A 15,023-nucleotide genomic window follows, 5' to 3' on the forward strand; every position below is an offset into this window, starting at 1 on the left:
TAATTAACAGGGAAGGGGCCCACATTTAGATCTGGAAAATTCCTGATCCCAAGGAATCTTGGAGATGACCTGACGGTTGATATTATCAAGACTTAGCTTCAAACACCCAGTGAAATATTTGCCTCCTGATCATGTTCAAATGGCCAACCAATGGAAGTCTCGAAGACTCCACATACAGCATATTTTTAAATATTCTTTGTGAGTCTTTTACTTTTAGGTCATCTAACTCAAGATACCCTGGGCATGATCACTGAGAATTACAAATTTGGTTCAGAAAACATGGCAAACTAGAGCCAAGTTTTGACGTGATAAAGTGTCCTCTACTCCACTATCTCCTCATACCACAGAGCTGGAATGATTAGAAAGGAGATATTTGCATTTCTCTATGGAATAAGCTCTTCCCGGCTCCTAAAATCCTGAACCTAGATGAACTGGGAAACAATAAAAGTAACAATATCTCAACCTGCTTTTAATTCTAATCTTCTGTCACTGTTCATATGTCAGTATTTGTCATTTCTTCCTTTAAGCTTTCACAGCACCCCCCTCAGGAAAGGCTGCGCCATCTCCTATTAACGTATTTACCTTTATTTCCCCCTTCGTGTTTTCATGAAATTTCCAAAATAGTTTTCTCATATTGTGCTTTGCTGAATATGTGTATTCCAAGAAAATATTAACAAATATCTTCTAGTAAGTTTAGGAAACACGGCATACCATCTCTCTCCTCCAAGGTCATGATTTTCATAATTACATTAAAAGGTCAGAGAAATCCTACATTAAAGAAACCTGTTTAATTCTGTGTTTCTTGAACTTATTTTGACCACGAAATACTTTGTGTGTGTGTTTATGTTTGTGTGTATCTCACTGAATGGCATCTCTGCAACAGTGGGGCCTGGAGTGCTTTTCTAAAACAGCCTTTGCTTGCGGATTCCATTTTCTTTGTGTTCCTGCATTAAATTTGCAATCTCAGAGTACACCAGCAATCTCCACAAAGTAAAATCTAGTTATCGGTTTTTGTTTCCTCCAATGATTATTTCTTTTGACTTTTCAGAGGTAGCCTACCAATCGACAACATACACATTTTTTAGTCCAAACTTCTTAGCCTGGCATTCAGAGACCAACAGCATCCAGACCCAACCTTCTTTTCTAGCCATATCTCTTTCTAATCTGCAAATCTTAATCCTCTCTCCAGACTGATCCACTCACCATCTCACCAAAGCATCTGTTGCATTTGCATCTCACTGCACTCATTCATGCTGTTCTCCCTAACATGGTTGCCATTCCCTTCTATTGCTTAATCTGAGGCATCCTGAAGGCTGACCTAGCCTTCTCTCATCATTTTTGTCTTTTCGTATCAGTGTCTTCCCCTTCTAGACTATAAATGCAATAAGGGCAAGAGTCATATATGTGTTTCTAAATACTAAATATCCAGCTTAGTTCAGTACCTGGTAAGTAATTCCTAGATGCCCAATAAAGAGATGTTGCACTGAATCTAAATTCTTTGAATTTCTCTAGTACACATTTCTCATTGCCTTGCCTCTCATTTTGTATTAGTGTGTATTGTCTTATGTAGGTAGTTACCATTTTGGTTTTTGTACTGTGTTAACCACCTATATATACCAAGTTCTTTAACTGCAAAGTTTGGGAATTATATGCATTTATAACACCCTCAGCAACTAGGACAGGGGCTTATACACAGCAACCATTGAATAAATCTTGATAGATTGCCTAGCTAATTCAGGGAACAGCACAAGTCCCATCTTTCTATCGTGCCTATGAATTCTTAAAGGGTGAAAAATCCATGTTTCATGGGTTTTTGTCTTCCAAACAGGTAAGAACATGATATGAATTGGTTAAATTTAAACGGATAGAAACTGAAATGGTCATACTACATTTCACTTTATTATTATTGACATTTATGATACAATGTTACTATTATAGTCTTTTATGCAGCCAAAAATAAATGATATACATAATACACTTTGATCACTGTAAGCATACATAAAATACTGAGTGATTGAAACTATGTTACATGCATATTTTACAAAGAAAAATAGTCTACTATAACACATTCAGCTGAAATTTGTCATTATATTTTGAATGTTATACAATGTTAAATATGGATAGATTCAAAGGAATTACTATTTATAGAACCAATTTGATATTTTATTATTTAAAATAATGAATACTATGTAAATGAATACTTATAAAAATATTTTTTAAGCAAAAAGCTATGTTCTACTTATTTTCTTTTTTGTACTTGGCAGTTACAAAAATATAGATTCATCTGAAACTCTAATAAATTTGCTTGAGGCATTAGATATTCAAATTTAAATGTATGTTTTCTAAAGCATTTTACCGACTTAGTATTCTTGACTTCATACTGTATATATACCTACATGGTATTAGAATAGGTTTGTATTACAAATAATGTCATTTCAAGTAAAAGATACAGGCAGTCAGTAACACAGAAGAGATATGTGAAGGTTGTCCAGCCAAACATATCTGACACACAAATGAGGCCCACCGGCCATGGCTTGTACAAAGTGAATTCTCAAACACATTCGTTGAATGAATACACTAGTAGATGACATTTATTCTGTTATTTGCACCCCAAGCTAACTATCCAAAGATTTCTATTTCTAGGACAAATGTCACTTAAAAATTCAACAATTTTGTTCTTAATCAGCTACTTCTTCAGGATGGCAAAGCCAGGCAAATTGACTTGGGATCAAGTAGCAAACTAGTGTCAGTGACCCAAAGATGCACTACCAGGTATGCTTTCTGCATATTTAGATAGCTCTGATGTCCACAGAACAGACATCCAATATATTGAACAACTCCATTTTACATATCTTCATACAAAACAGGAAATAAGAATCCAAGTAAGTTTTATAATGTATTTTCATAAAGACAAAAAGTAGGAAATATATATTTATAAATGTATATATAGATGTAGCTATCTATATCTTAGTAGACTTAGTAGATTTTAGATCTCTCTTCTCAGGGAGAGGAGCAAGCCATCCTGAGTGAAGCGGGCCACGTGTCTACGTAGCAACAGCTAGAGGATGCACAGCCATCCTTCCACAGTCTTCCTCGCATGTGCAACTTGGGGATATGAATGCTAAGAACACTGTTAAAGGCAAAGCTCTGAAGCAGGAAAATTTTTCTAAAACCAAAGACTCACCATAATAACTATTACGGGATGCTGCACCGAGGAAGGCTGTGGCCACTACATATGACAGGAATTAGTCTGAGCCCATTCTTAGCCCAGACTCCTCTTGTAACTTTTCCCCGCTTATTCCCCTCCATGGAGGGTGAAACTTTTCTGAGGCCCATCCCTAAAACGACAAAAATTTGCCAGAAAACAGAATATTTTTCTTAATCAAAGTTTAGATCATCCTAAGCCATTTCAAAAGCTTTTGCTTTCATACTTAAGCAGGACAACTGACAATTCATTCAACAAACTGGTTAACATATATACATGTTAATAAAATGACTACTGTTGGCTTTGAGAAAGTAATTAAACTATAATTTACTACAATAATTCACTTAAAATAAGTTTTAAAAAATTAAACATAGGTTCTAAAAATTCAGAAGCAATTTAGTCATATACCAAAGGTTAGTTTCAATATTAGTAAATACCACTAGTGAAGAAAATCTAAAAATGACCTTTAAAGTAAAATGTAAAGCAAAATAAAGTTATTCATTTTAAATTGCAATATTATGTTTTTCAAAAATAAACCTGAATAAAAATACGCCTGCTAATCTGCACTAAATCATGCTACAAAGGAAAAGATCTACATAAACTAATGAAAAAATGCTTTAGTATTTTAAAGACACATGTATTATTTTTAAATACATAGAGTAACTAACTCTCAACTGAATGTTTCCAGTCAATAAATATTAATTTTGACTATAACACGTATGTGCCCAAAGGGTTGAAAACAGTTTGTTTTCTTAAATTAGTTAATATGCCCCTCAGGATTTGTTTACCCATTCATTTCCTTGGCTTTTACAGTCAGTGCCAAGGTCAACTTCATTTCATTCTGAATTTAACTAATACAAAATTTAAATTAATAGACTCAGAATCAATCTCAGTACAATGGCATATATCTTATAGTATCATGAGAAATAAACCTAATTTTAAATTGAACATTGTTGCTACAAGAAGAATGGCCATTGAAGGCACTGGGAATCTGAGACATCGCAAAAATATGATTTAAGGAGACAGAAAATAATGTGAGACTTCTAGGATTGGGATATTGGTTCATAAAACAAAGGTTAGACTCTAAAATCAACATTACATATCCATTATAATGAAAACTAGTAGGGAATTTCTTTCTTTCTCTCTTCCTCTGTTTCTTCTTTCTTTCTTCCTTGTTAAATAGTAATGAAAATAGATGTAAAATTCCTGTCTCCTCCCATTGCTCATACTTTTAATATTATATTAAATTTTGTAATATTTAATATTAGAAAACTTTATAAGATATAATGGAATGTTTAAGATGTATTGATTATGAATTACTAGTTAACGATTATTTTTGCATCAGGTCTCATGTTAAGAACCAAAATTTCTATGCACAAGCTTCCCTTTTAGGTGGAGAGAGGCAGCTGTCCAAACCCAGAACGTGGAAGAACTGTTAGCAGGCTTCAGGAACATTTAAAGGTACACTGGTTGCAGAGGAGCATGTCAGCATTTAAGTAAAGCCATTCAAAAAACTCAAGGCCAGTTAAATGTCCAATGTCACACAGAGGTATGTTGTGGTATTGAAAAATTGTCTTCATCCATTCATTTATTAGACATTTTTTACTGTTATCATTGTTGTGGGATCATAGCCAAATTTTACGTGATGTACAATTCCAGACTTTCCAAACATATCTAAAACTGTTCTCTTCAATTATGAGGAATCTAATCTATATTTTTTTCAGATTGCAATGGCATTGGGTTACCTCCAAATGCATATCCAAAATGGTAAAATGTCCAGGAGATCCTACGATTCTCATATCTTAAAAAGATTTTACATATTTCCATTACATATTTTAAATATTTCCATTCAGTCTTTTTCTCAGTATAAGATGTATAATTTAATGGCAACAGATCCCACTTAACTCCAACTTTACTAGCAAATAATTGGTAATATTACAATAGCTCTTATATTAACAATGAGAAGCAGCATAGTGTATTCAGGAGGCAGACTTCCTGGGTTCAAACAAATCCTGGTTCTGTCACTTGTCAGCTGTGTGGTCTTGGGCAAGTCACTGGGTTGTTCTTTGCTTCAGTTCTCCAACTGTAACATGGGGGTGATGAAAAGAGTACCACCCCACGTCGTTGTTATGAGGATCAGTGAGGCAAAAACAGCGAAGTACGGGTAACATACTCAGAGGTAATGCCCGGCAACTAGAAACTACTTGAGTGTTAGCTACCATTTTTATCACAATCAAAAATCACAGTGACTGCTGATAATGAGTCATTACTAACTTCTGAGCATTTAACAAATGCAGAGCACTCTGACAGATGATACACTTACACTGTTTAAGCCTTAAAACAATGTTAAGCACATCCTATTATATAGAGATTACATCCTTAAAAATATGCTAATCTGTGAATACTAAAATAGCAGATAATTTCCCCAACGAAACACAACAAAGTACAACTGAAATGTTTAAGCGACCCCTTCGTGCCTCTAATGAGGATGGACTGCTTCCAGGATGATGGTTAGGAAACAGTAACAACAATATGAAAAGTACTTGCTAGTTAATCAGTTTCCTTCATTCATTAGCCCTGTAGTAAATGTAGTCAAAGTTTCAGTACAGGAAAGTCACAATTTACTAATGTCATGGACCGTCAGGATCACTTGCTGATAACATCAAGAATATTAAATCTCTGAAAGTTAAGGATATACTTAATAAAGAGACGTACATTAAGGTCATATCTTCATTCAATTCAAAGTGTTCAACTTCTTCTTTGAAAATTCTGATGTTGGTCTTTATTTTTCATTCTACATATGGACTTATCACAAAAATCTTTGAGTGCTTCTGTGCCAAATAACAATTATTCCCTTGACCAGTACATAAACACCTCATACATATATAACATGGTATTTCTATTATTCAATACACAACTGCTAGTGATGAAGGTTTTTAATGACAATTTGAAAATCACTATCAAATTTCAGAAATTAAAATTTAATAATAGTTTGTATATACTTTAGTTATGAAAAGCATTTCACATACTAAATAAGTCTAAATCTGTATAATTATCACAACCATAGTAAGGGCATTTTAATTGTTTTGAAAATTATAGGTTTAAAATCAGTATTACTGTATTTATGATGCTAAAAAACAATGTTATTTTATCAATGTAAAAATGATAAACATTACGTACACTTTAGAACGAAAACAGAATACACCTGTGCTTCCGTAAATTAAGGTCTGTAACAGTCTTTTTAAAGTTTAACAAATAAAGCTTTATTTTCATATCTTATACATTTACCTTGATAGAAAAATACTGAGCGTGGTGTATTCTCTTAAGAGTCTGATATCTCATGTGAAAGCCTTGCTAAAACGAAGAGTTTTAGGTATCTTTCTAAGTTAAAGACTGAATTTTTAAATAGGCTTATATTTCCCTCTTTCACCCTAGTCTCCTCTCCTGTCCCTCCCTGATCCCCTTCTCTCCGCACCCCCTGGCCACCCATGGCACAGCACCAGCATACATGGCCCAAGGAAGCCAGCCCATTTCAGAGACCAACGACAACACCGGCTCGCTGGGACTGTCTGTGAGCATAAAGGATATCTGGAAGCAGCTGGAAGAAGGTCTTGCTGGAGGCCTCAGTTAGCTCTCTTCTCTACTGGGAAATATGCCCTTAGGAGAAAGAGCAAAGGGTGCTCGTCACCTCCCACACAGAAACGACTTCCTCTGATGCAAGCGGGAGACTGAAAACCTACGGCACCCAGTTGACACTGTCTGTAACATTTTTGTAGGATGATCTGGAAAGGGCGGCCACGTTTCTTGAGTGACAGACTTCTTCAAATGGAAATAGCCATTATTACATGGTTACATTCGGAGACGATGAAAACAAACACCACAAAATAATTTTAATAAATGGGAGAAGAGGCACGATGGTTAACTTCATCTCTGATATTTTTTCTGTAATTTCCATGGATGAATTTTACTCTAAAAATGAACAGTTCATGTCAAAACAGAGAGAGATCAGTTTGCAAAGTGGAGCTGTCTGCATGAAGTCCTACCCATTTCCACCACAAATATCTAAGTACAAGGCTGAACGTTTGTTATTTACACGATGGGGAAAGATTTAGAGAAAAAATGCATTCCTTTATCGTGGGTGGAGAAGATTCACCAGCGTGTCCTTTGTCTAGCCCAGTGCTCAGAGCTTCCGCTTTTCTGGATCCTTGGGATTTCTCTTCATTCTTCTCCAGCCGCGGGAGGTGGCTCACACAGCTTGTACAGCCTAGAAAAGGCAAGGGAAAGAGTGACAATGGCCCAGCGTATTGACATTACCTGAGATGTTTCTATTTTTATAAAAAATACATTGACAACAATTTCCTTGTTTGAGAGTCACGATCGTATTGCCTATTTCCCTAAAAACTGCATATGAATTAGCGAACTCTAAAATTTCCATTCTATTATTTAGAAAACACCAATGTCTCTTTGCACATCTGGATGACTATCGATTAACAAATGCTGCCAATTTTACACCAGCTGCTTCTGTTTCAGCGCTGCCAACCCCAGCTGTTCACCTTGCTCGTAGCAAAATCGATTTTCCGAATTCTAGGATACGATATTATTATGATAATTACCATCACGTCTATCATGATTATATTGTAGCCAGATAGTACCTATCTCAACGGGGTGTACTGATTTGCTGACCAGTTTTAGAAATTTGCTTCATTTTGTACCACCCCACTGGTACAGGCAGTTGGTTAGGGATAGGCTGACGTGGCAGAGTCCTGTGGCCTGAATATGAAAGGCACAATTTGCTGGTGTTTCCTAAGGAAGATCCACCTAGCTCTGCCCATCCCCTACTCACCAGTCAATAGAATCAGGTGGAGACTCAAGTGGGTCAAAAAATCCATTTGAACTAGTGGAGATGCCTGGAGGTGCTCCCTCATTACATCCCAGGTCTACTTGTTTGAGACCATGTGGCACTGAGGCAAAGCTCGGGGGACCGAACTAAGATTACACAAACTCTAGGGCTCCACATTCTCTGAAATGGTTGAATCCTAATTCCAGAACCAAAGTGAAGAGGGACATAACAGACGTAACAGCGATGGCACAGGGCATACCCAGGATTTAAAGCATAGCCTGAGAATGTATCAGCTGACCTAAAGCGGCTGGCGGTTGGACTATGCCTGTCATCCTCAGAAGGGCCCATGGCCATGCCGGGCAGACTTCAGAGCTTAGTCTGATGATCTGAAAATATAAGGTGCAGATTTCAACTTTGCTCCTTTTTAAAAGCACTCCACACCTAGCGGCAGCTGTGGGAATTCACTCCCTTTTACACATAAAATTGAACACACTTTAAATGACTTGTTGACAAATTCAGCAAATTATGAGTTTCCTCTCCCTTCAACATTTAATCTCATGCTAATTCTAAATCGAAGAAGCAAGAATGAGAAAGATTCAATATCGTGTTGGAAACCTGGTTAACAAAATGGACTTTCCTGGTCTGGAAACACATAGAAGAAGTTATTGCCTCGGGAGGTTTGCAAAATGCATTTCAAGTCTGAAAGGTGGTTAATACTCTGCATGTCGGCTCCATGGAAGAAAATGAATCCTGAAATAAGGACATCTCACATCAGAAAAGCATATTTCATTCTTCCCGGAGAAAAGAATACATTAAATTGAGCTGGTCTACTTCAAAGCTGCTTTTGCAGCCGAAGGGTATAGCGTTGTTTCAAATTGCATTCCCAGAGCTGGAATAATGGAAGGCTTGGCAAGTTCTCTTCCTCTTTAGTTTCTATCCTCTTACTTCCCTGACAGTGCTGCCAAACGAGTGAAAAGCACAGTGGCCCTACTCAGGGCGAACAGACAGTAAGCTGGGTGGCAAATGCCTCACCCTGTGAGATCTGAGCCATCACAAGCCATTACCTTCCACTGCACCTAATGTAACTAATGCCACTGGGCAGAGGAGTCTCTGAAATGTCTGCCTTGCAAATTGGTGAAAAAGCTGCTCCCTGTGACCACCTAATGAAGTAATAGCTCTGTGCACTGTGGAGCTGGGCAGACTCAGCTTCAGTGAGGCTTCCTGGAAGGGACTCGGGGTTATTTGAGTTCAGACACATTTGTAATGGAAACTGCGGGGCTTTGGGAATTTACAACGGGCAGAGGAAGTTTGGAAGTAAAATGGAATAGGTAAGAGCTGGACTTTGGCTCTGCACCGAGGCATTTGGTTTTTGGCAGCTAAATTCTTAGGTAACAGGAGGCCTTAGTTGGCCCAACGTTTTGGGGCCCTTGCTGTATTCTCACTCCACGCACACCCACCAGTGGCCCTGCATGAAAAAGGGTTGTTTCTGGCTCCAGTTTCTCCTTGTCCTGTCTGAGCTCAGGCGGCCATCTTGGAGCTGGTATTTCCAGCCCAAATCCAAATGGGCAGAGAGCAGAACTTTCCAACTTCAGTCTACAGATTACACCCTTCATCTTTCTGTCCCAGGTAATTCTGCCCATCTCCTAGATGAGAAATTGTCTCAGAGGATAGAGGACCTGACTAAACAAGGTCATACAGCAGGACCTGGGTCTCAAAACCTTGTTTTCACTTTTAGCCACTATAGCATGCTGCCTCCCAGTTACACAAACAAAGAAAATCAAGCTTTTACACACAACAGTTTCTGGATTTTGTAATGGAAGAGAAAATAAGACCAGTGTGCCACTACATCTGGGATGTAATATTTGGTTCTTGATGAAGATATGACTATTGTTTTGAAGAGCCAATGTATGAAGTTAGGAGGAAGAATGGTGTTTGTACTGCTCACAAAGAAACTCCAGATGGATGGTCCATTGAGCCTTAGTCGTGATATTACCACGTTGAGTTCATCATCTTTTCCCTACCCATGTTCTTTTTCCTGTATCTGCTATCTCCATGACTAGAACCATACACCCCTTGTCACCCAAGCCAAAGATCAGGTGATCATCCTAGCATCTTCCTTTTCCCTAACCTCCTTCAACCAAGTGGTGTCCAAAGACTACAAATTCTGTCTTCTAAATATGTCTCTAATCCATTCTCTCATCCTCATCTTCAATACTACAATAATCTCCTTTCGAACTCCTGCCTTCAGTCTTAGCTGTCCTCAGATGGATACTCCTAAGCTTTCCAGAGAGAGATTCTAGAATTTAAATCCTCCTGATGGTAAGATTGTTTCTTAATGCTTCCCTTGTCCTCAGGTGAAAATGAAAACTCTTGTATGTCTCCTCCTGATCCAGCCCCTGCCTGTGTCGCTGGCCTCACTTTGCATCTTCCTTAAATCACATTCAACCATCAGTCATAGGGATCTAGCTGTGGTTCTCAGAATGCGACGGGTTCTCTGGGTGTTGCTGCCGTTCCATCAGCTCCACTGGACACCTATGACCATGCTAACTGGCCAGGAATACTCTGGAACCTCCCCTCTCCATCCTGCAGCTGAGTTACGTGCCTCTTCCTTGTGTTCTCAATAGGCAATCTCTGCCTGCTTCTGTCCCAGTTCTTACACGCCATCTACCGTTTTCATTTTACGCAATGGTCACTCTACGGCACCTCACTGACTGGTGGGAGTGCCTATGTCTTTATCTCTAGTTTTTAATAAAGCACCTGCCATCCACAAACATAGCAGCAATTCAATACATGCTTGCTGAGTGAATTTAAAAAAATGAAAGAAAGTGACAGGAAAACTATGATAGAGATTGTTTGGGGATTTGAACCAAATATTATCTCAGCAAACCTTATCTCCATGAAGACCTTTCCAGAAACATTACCCCGGATTTGCCTATGGACGGCCTCGCCTTGAGAGCTGAATGGGTTCTTCAATTTGCTGTCTTTGGGGCAGGAATCTTGGTTTCCACGCTGGTCCTCAGCACTCTCCCGCACTTTCCTCAGAGAGCTTCTCACATCTGACCTTTTCTTACAGATAGGTTTTCTCTAACTGAAAGCTCCTTGAGGGCCGGAACTATTCGATCTCATGTTGATGTTCTCATGGGACATAGCAGAGCGCTTTGCACTTCTTAAGTTTTCAATAAATATTTGTAGAATAAGTGTAAGAATAGATAAAAAATAAAATTTAGACATTACTCCAGATTTCTCTCTCAGGGCTATTATTCTCTTGTAAACACTGTCAACTTTACAGCTGGCACATTTTATTGTGTTCCATTTCAAGCGTTTTAAAACATAACCCAATAAAGAAAAAAGCGAGTTTATCAGTTTCTTTTCTTGTATTCAGCTTGCACTTTGGTTTATTGATCATGATGCTGAAGTCTTATCGTAACCCCACTGTTTATTAGTGTTTATAAGCTCTAGCTAAGACGACCTTCATGAGCCATTATCTTGTTTTCTTATTGGAACTTTAACACTTCACTGGGTCTATTATCCAAGTATACCATGTCTGCTCAAGGTGCCAGAGAGAGAATGCCGATGTGAAAGGATTCTTTAGCAACAGAAAGTCTTAGATTCTGATCCAATCAACTATGAAAGATAACATTAACAAGACTTCAGGATTAAATAGAGTTAGGAGTCCGCACTAAAAATAAATGCAATTAGAACACGAGTGCTCAATCCATTTTCAGGGAGAAAATATATTTTCCCTTTTGAAAGTCCTTTCACTGCCCACATAGTTTTCCAGAAAGAAATATAACTTCATAAATGCTCCAGTCATCATTCTGACTCCGGTAACTGCTTGTAAATGGAAACAGAGAGTATCTTGTCTGTGACAGTGCTTGGAGGAATTTGCTTTTTCTTAAAATGAAAATGTATAAAAACAATCAAATGTAAAAGGAATTGTTTAGCTTTGCCCTACTTCAAGATAGATGACTGCCTACCCTAACGTCATCAGGGAAATCAAATTAATGACATTTCTTTGATGGCTGTTCCCATGTTCATTTATTTTAAAGTTGTATTAGAGTCCTTTCTTATGATGATGTATGAACTTTGAATATTTGGTACAATAACAAACAAAAAACTCACTCATTGATTTATTCATTGACACGTTCTTGAAGTCAGTTCAGATATTCGATGTCTGCACTATGTAGGCACTATGATGAGCAAAATAAAATCAAAAAACATATTCCTTGCCTCCAGAAAATTCATATTTAGGTTGGGCAAAGAGATATGTAACAATATATTGCAACACAATATGATAAGGGCTATAATATCAATATTCAGGATGCTAAGGGAGCACAAAGAAGAAGGAAACTCAGCCAAGACTTCTGGGGGAAAATGACATGTAAGTTGGGTTCTGTGGTTAAATAGGAGTTTTTCATACAGACACAGTTGAGAAAGGCAATCATGCCAGAGGGAACAGCATGTACAATCATAAAAGAATAAATGAAAATGGCATTTTCGTAGTTTGGCACAGTTGGAATACAGATTTTAGTAGTACCTATGTGGACTTTTGTTTTTGAATTCAACCATGTTTTTGAATTATTCTACTGTAAAATGGAAATAATGTCAAGACTTCCATCTCTACCTGCTCCCTCTAAGTGTGCTTCACCTAAATTCCATTTAATTCTGAGATCATTTATGTCTAATCACATGCAGCCACAGAGTGTTTACAAGGCCAAGGCCAATTTCCATCATTACAGTCAGTACTATCCTGGGCATACCCTGGAGCAGTTGCATTAGCTGTGAGTGACATTGCCTGGGACATGGCGGCAAGTGCTTTGGAAAAGAGCAGATCTGGGGAGTCCCTTACCTCGGAGCAGACTGTGGGGTCCGGTCTCTGACTCCCAAATTCTTTGCTGTGTTCTGAACTCTTGCTCCCTGAAAGAATTAAGGAAAATCACTTTAAGCTCTACATTGTATTAGTAATTATTTAACATCCTACTAACATTTGAGTGTAGAATATTTATTCCAACTATTTAACATCAAGAGAGACTGGATGAGGAGGAAGAGAGAAATTGCATCTGAGCATTTTCAAAATTAATCCTTTTTTTTTTTTTTGCTGAGGAAGAGTTGCCCTGAGCTAAGATGTGTTGCCAATTTTCCTCTTTTTGCTTAAAGAATATTAGCTCTGAACTAACATCTGTGCCAATCTTCCTCTATTTAGTATGTGGGTTGCCACCATAGTGTGGCTGCCAATGAGTGGTGTAGGTCCAGGCCTGGGAACCAAACCCAGGCCACTCTTAACCAGGAGGCCACAGGACCAGCCCCCTCAAAAATTAATGCTTTTAAGAATCAAAATACATTGATATATTGTTTCAAAGGATTGATATTTATTTCAATAGCCATATAAATCATTCAAAATAAGTTTAAATAACAGCTCCCTGTTCACTATCTTATCTACGTCTTTATTTCCTAGAAGCAATGAACACTTAAGATGCTGAAAATAGGAAATGAGCAGGCTATAAACATTTGTTCTGTGTCCATACTTTCGTAGAACAGAAATCACATTCTACCGTACTCACATGCCTGTTTTGTCCTATGCTGAATAGTATTATCAAGATATCATAGTATTTATCAAGAAAATGTTTTCTTAAAAGTACTAAAGCAATTTCTGGACACTACATGAGCATGTGGATCTCTGAAATGAAAGAATTCTGCCTCAAAGTTTCTAGTACAAGGACAATGTATTTGAGCAATGAAAAAGTCTTTGCAGACTGTCAGCTTCATGAATGAAGCTATAACCATTGTTCCGATCCTAATGGGGATTAGTTACTACACAGAACCAAACACCAGGGTTTGGGACTGAGAATAGAAGAAGGAGGTGGTTTGAAAGACTCTGAAGCTCTCTCTCCTGCTACCAAATTCTGACCCACAGCAAGGGAAGAAAGAAAAGGAGAAAAGGAAAAAAGAAAAAAAAAAAAGGAGTATTTTCTCAAGATGGACCAAATAAAGAAAAGGGGTGGGGTGGTAAAAAGACAGATGGGATGGAATGTAGGAATTGCAATTAAGCAGTTAAAAGACTTCTTTATTTTGAAGTAATTTCAGACTTCGAGAAAAGTTGTAAAAGCAGAACACAGTTCACACACTTTACCCAGTATATCAACTCCCTCTCACGTCAACCCTTCGCTTGACCAGAGAATGATGATCAAAACCAGGCAACCAATTCTAATTGAAAATCAACAATTCTAACCAATTGCACTTAGAAGTAAGAACAAGAAATCATGCTGAAAAGCTGCTTCTTCCTGAAAAAGAAACTGAAGATCTTAGAAAATATTATTCATTAACCTGGCAAATATTCTAATCATTTGGTCTCTGGAAAGCTGAGTCTAAATGGTTGAAAGACAAAAAGGACAGAAGAGTTAGGTCTCTGATTCACACGTGTTCTAACTACTCAGATCCCATGTGGGTAAGAGTTGGCTTGCAGACTGGACCCCAGCCCTTAGTCCCATCGCCTGTAACTCCTGACACCGGAAAGAGGACTGGCAATAGAACGAATATTTCAAGTCTTTCCTGGGCACCAGTCTACTCCAATTTCTCTAAAGAGAGAGCCCCAGGCTCTATGATCCTTCACAAAGAAGGTGGAAGTCAGTTCTTTGTCTCTCAGAACCAACTGGAGATGTCACAACTTGGAACAGAGAAACAAGCAACAAAGGAAGGAAGCTGCATATTCTAAATGTACTTATTTAAAAAAAAAACTGGGAGGAAGGAGTGAGAAATACTGAAAAATAGTGCAGTTTAGAAATTAACTAGGATTTCCCAAGGAACTTCATAACTTTTAAGTCTTTTAAAATTATATTTTATAAATATATAATAATCCCTATTAATAATATATGTAAATATATGTATATTATATTTTAAAGAGGTTTGCACCACTTAAGTCATTAAGGCCTACATCATATTGTTTTTACTTTTCCTCTCTCTCTTTTATCTATCTCCTTT

General features: G+C 37.6%; 1 protein-coding gene across 1 annotated transcript in view; it reads right to left on the minus strand.

Annotated features, from left to right (window-relative positions):
- Nucleotides 1-1,877: 1,877 nt before the first annotated feature.
- PREX2 (phosphatidylinositol-3,4,5-trisphosphate dependent Rac exchange factor 2) overlaps nt 1,878-15,023 on the minus strand; it is a 278,353-nt gene continuing 265,207 nt past the window's right edge. The window contains exons 39-40 of the mRNA XM_023648497.2: nt 12,895-12,962; nt 1,878-7,469 (exon numbers count right to left, since the gene is read on the minus strand). Coding sequence (XP_023504265.1) covers nt 7,424-7,469; nt 12,895-12,962 — 114 coding nt within the window. The 3' untranslated portion in view covers nt 1,878-7,423. The remainder of the gene's footprint in view (nt 7,470-12,894; nt 12,963-15,023) is intronic.

This window comes from Equus caballus, chromosome 9 (genome assembly GCF_041296265.1).
Source record: "Equus caballus isolate H_3958 breed thoroughbred chromosome 9, TB-T2T, whole genome shotgun sequence".
NCBI lineage: Eukaryota > Metazoa > Chordata > Mammalia > Perissodactyla > Equidae > Equus > Equus caballus.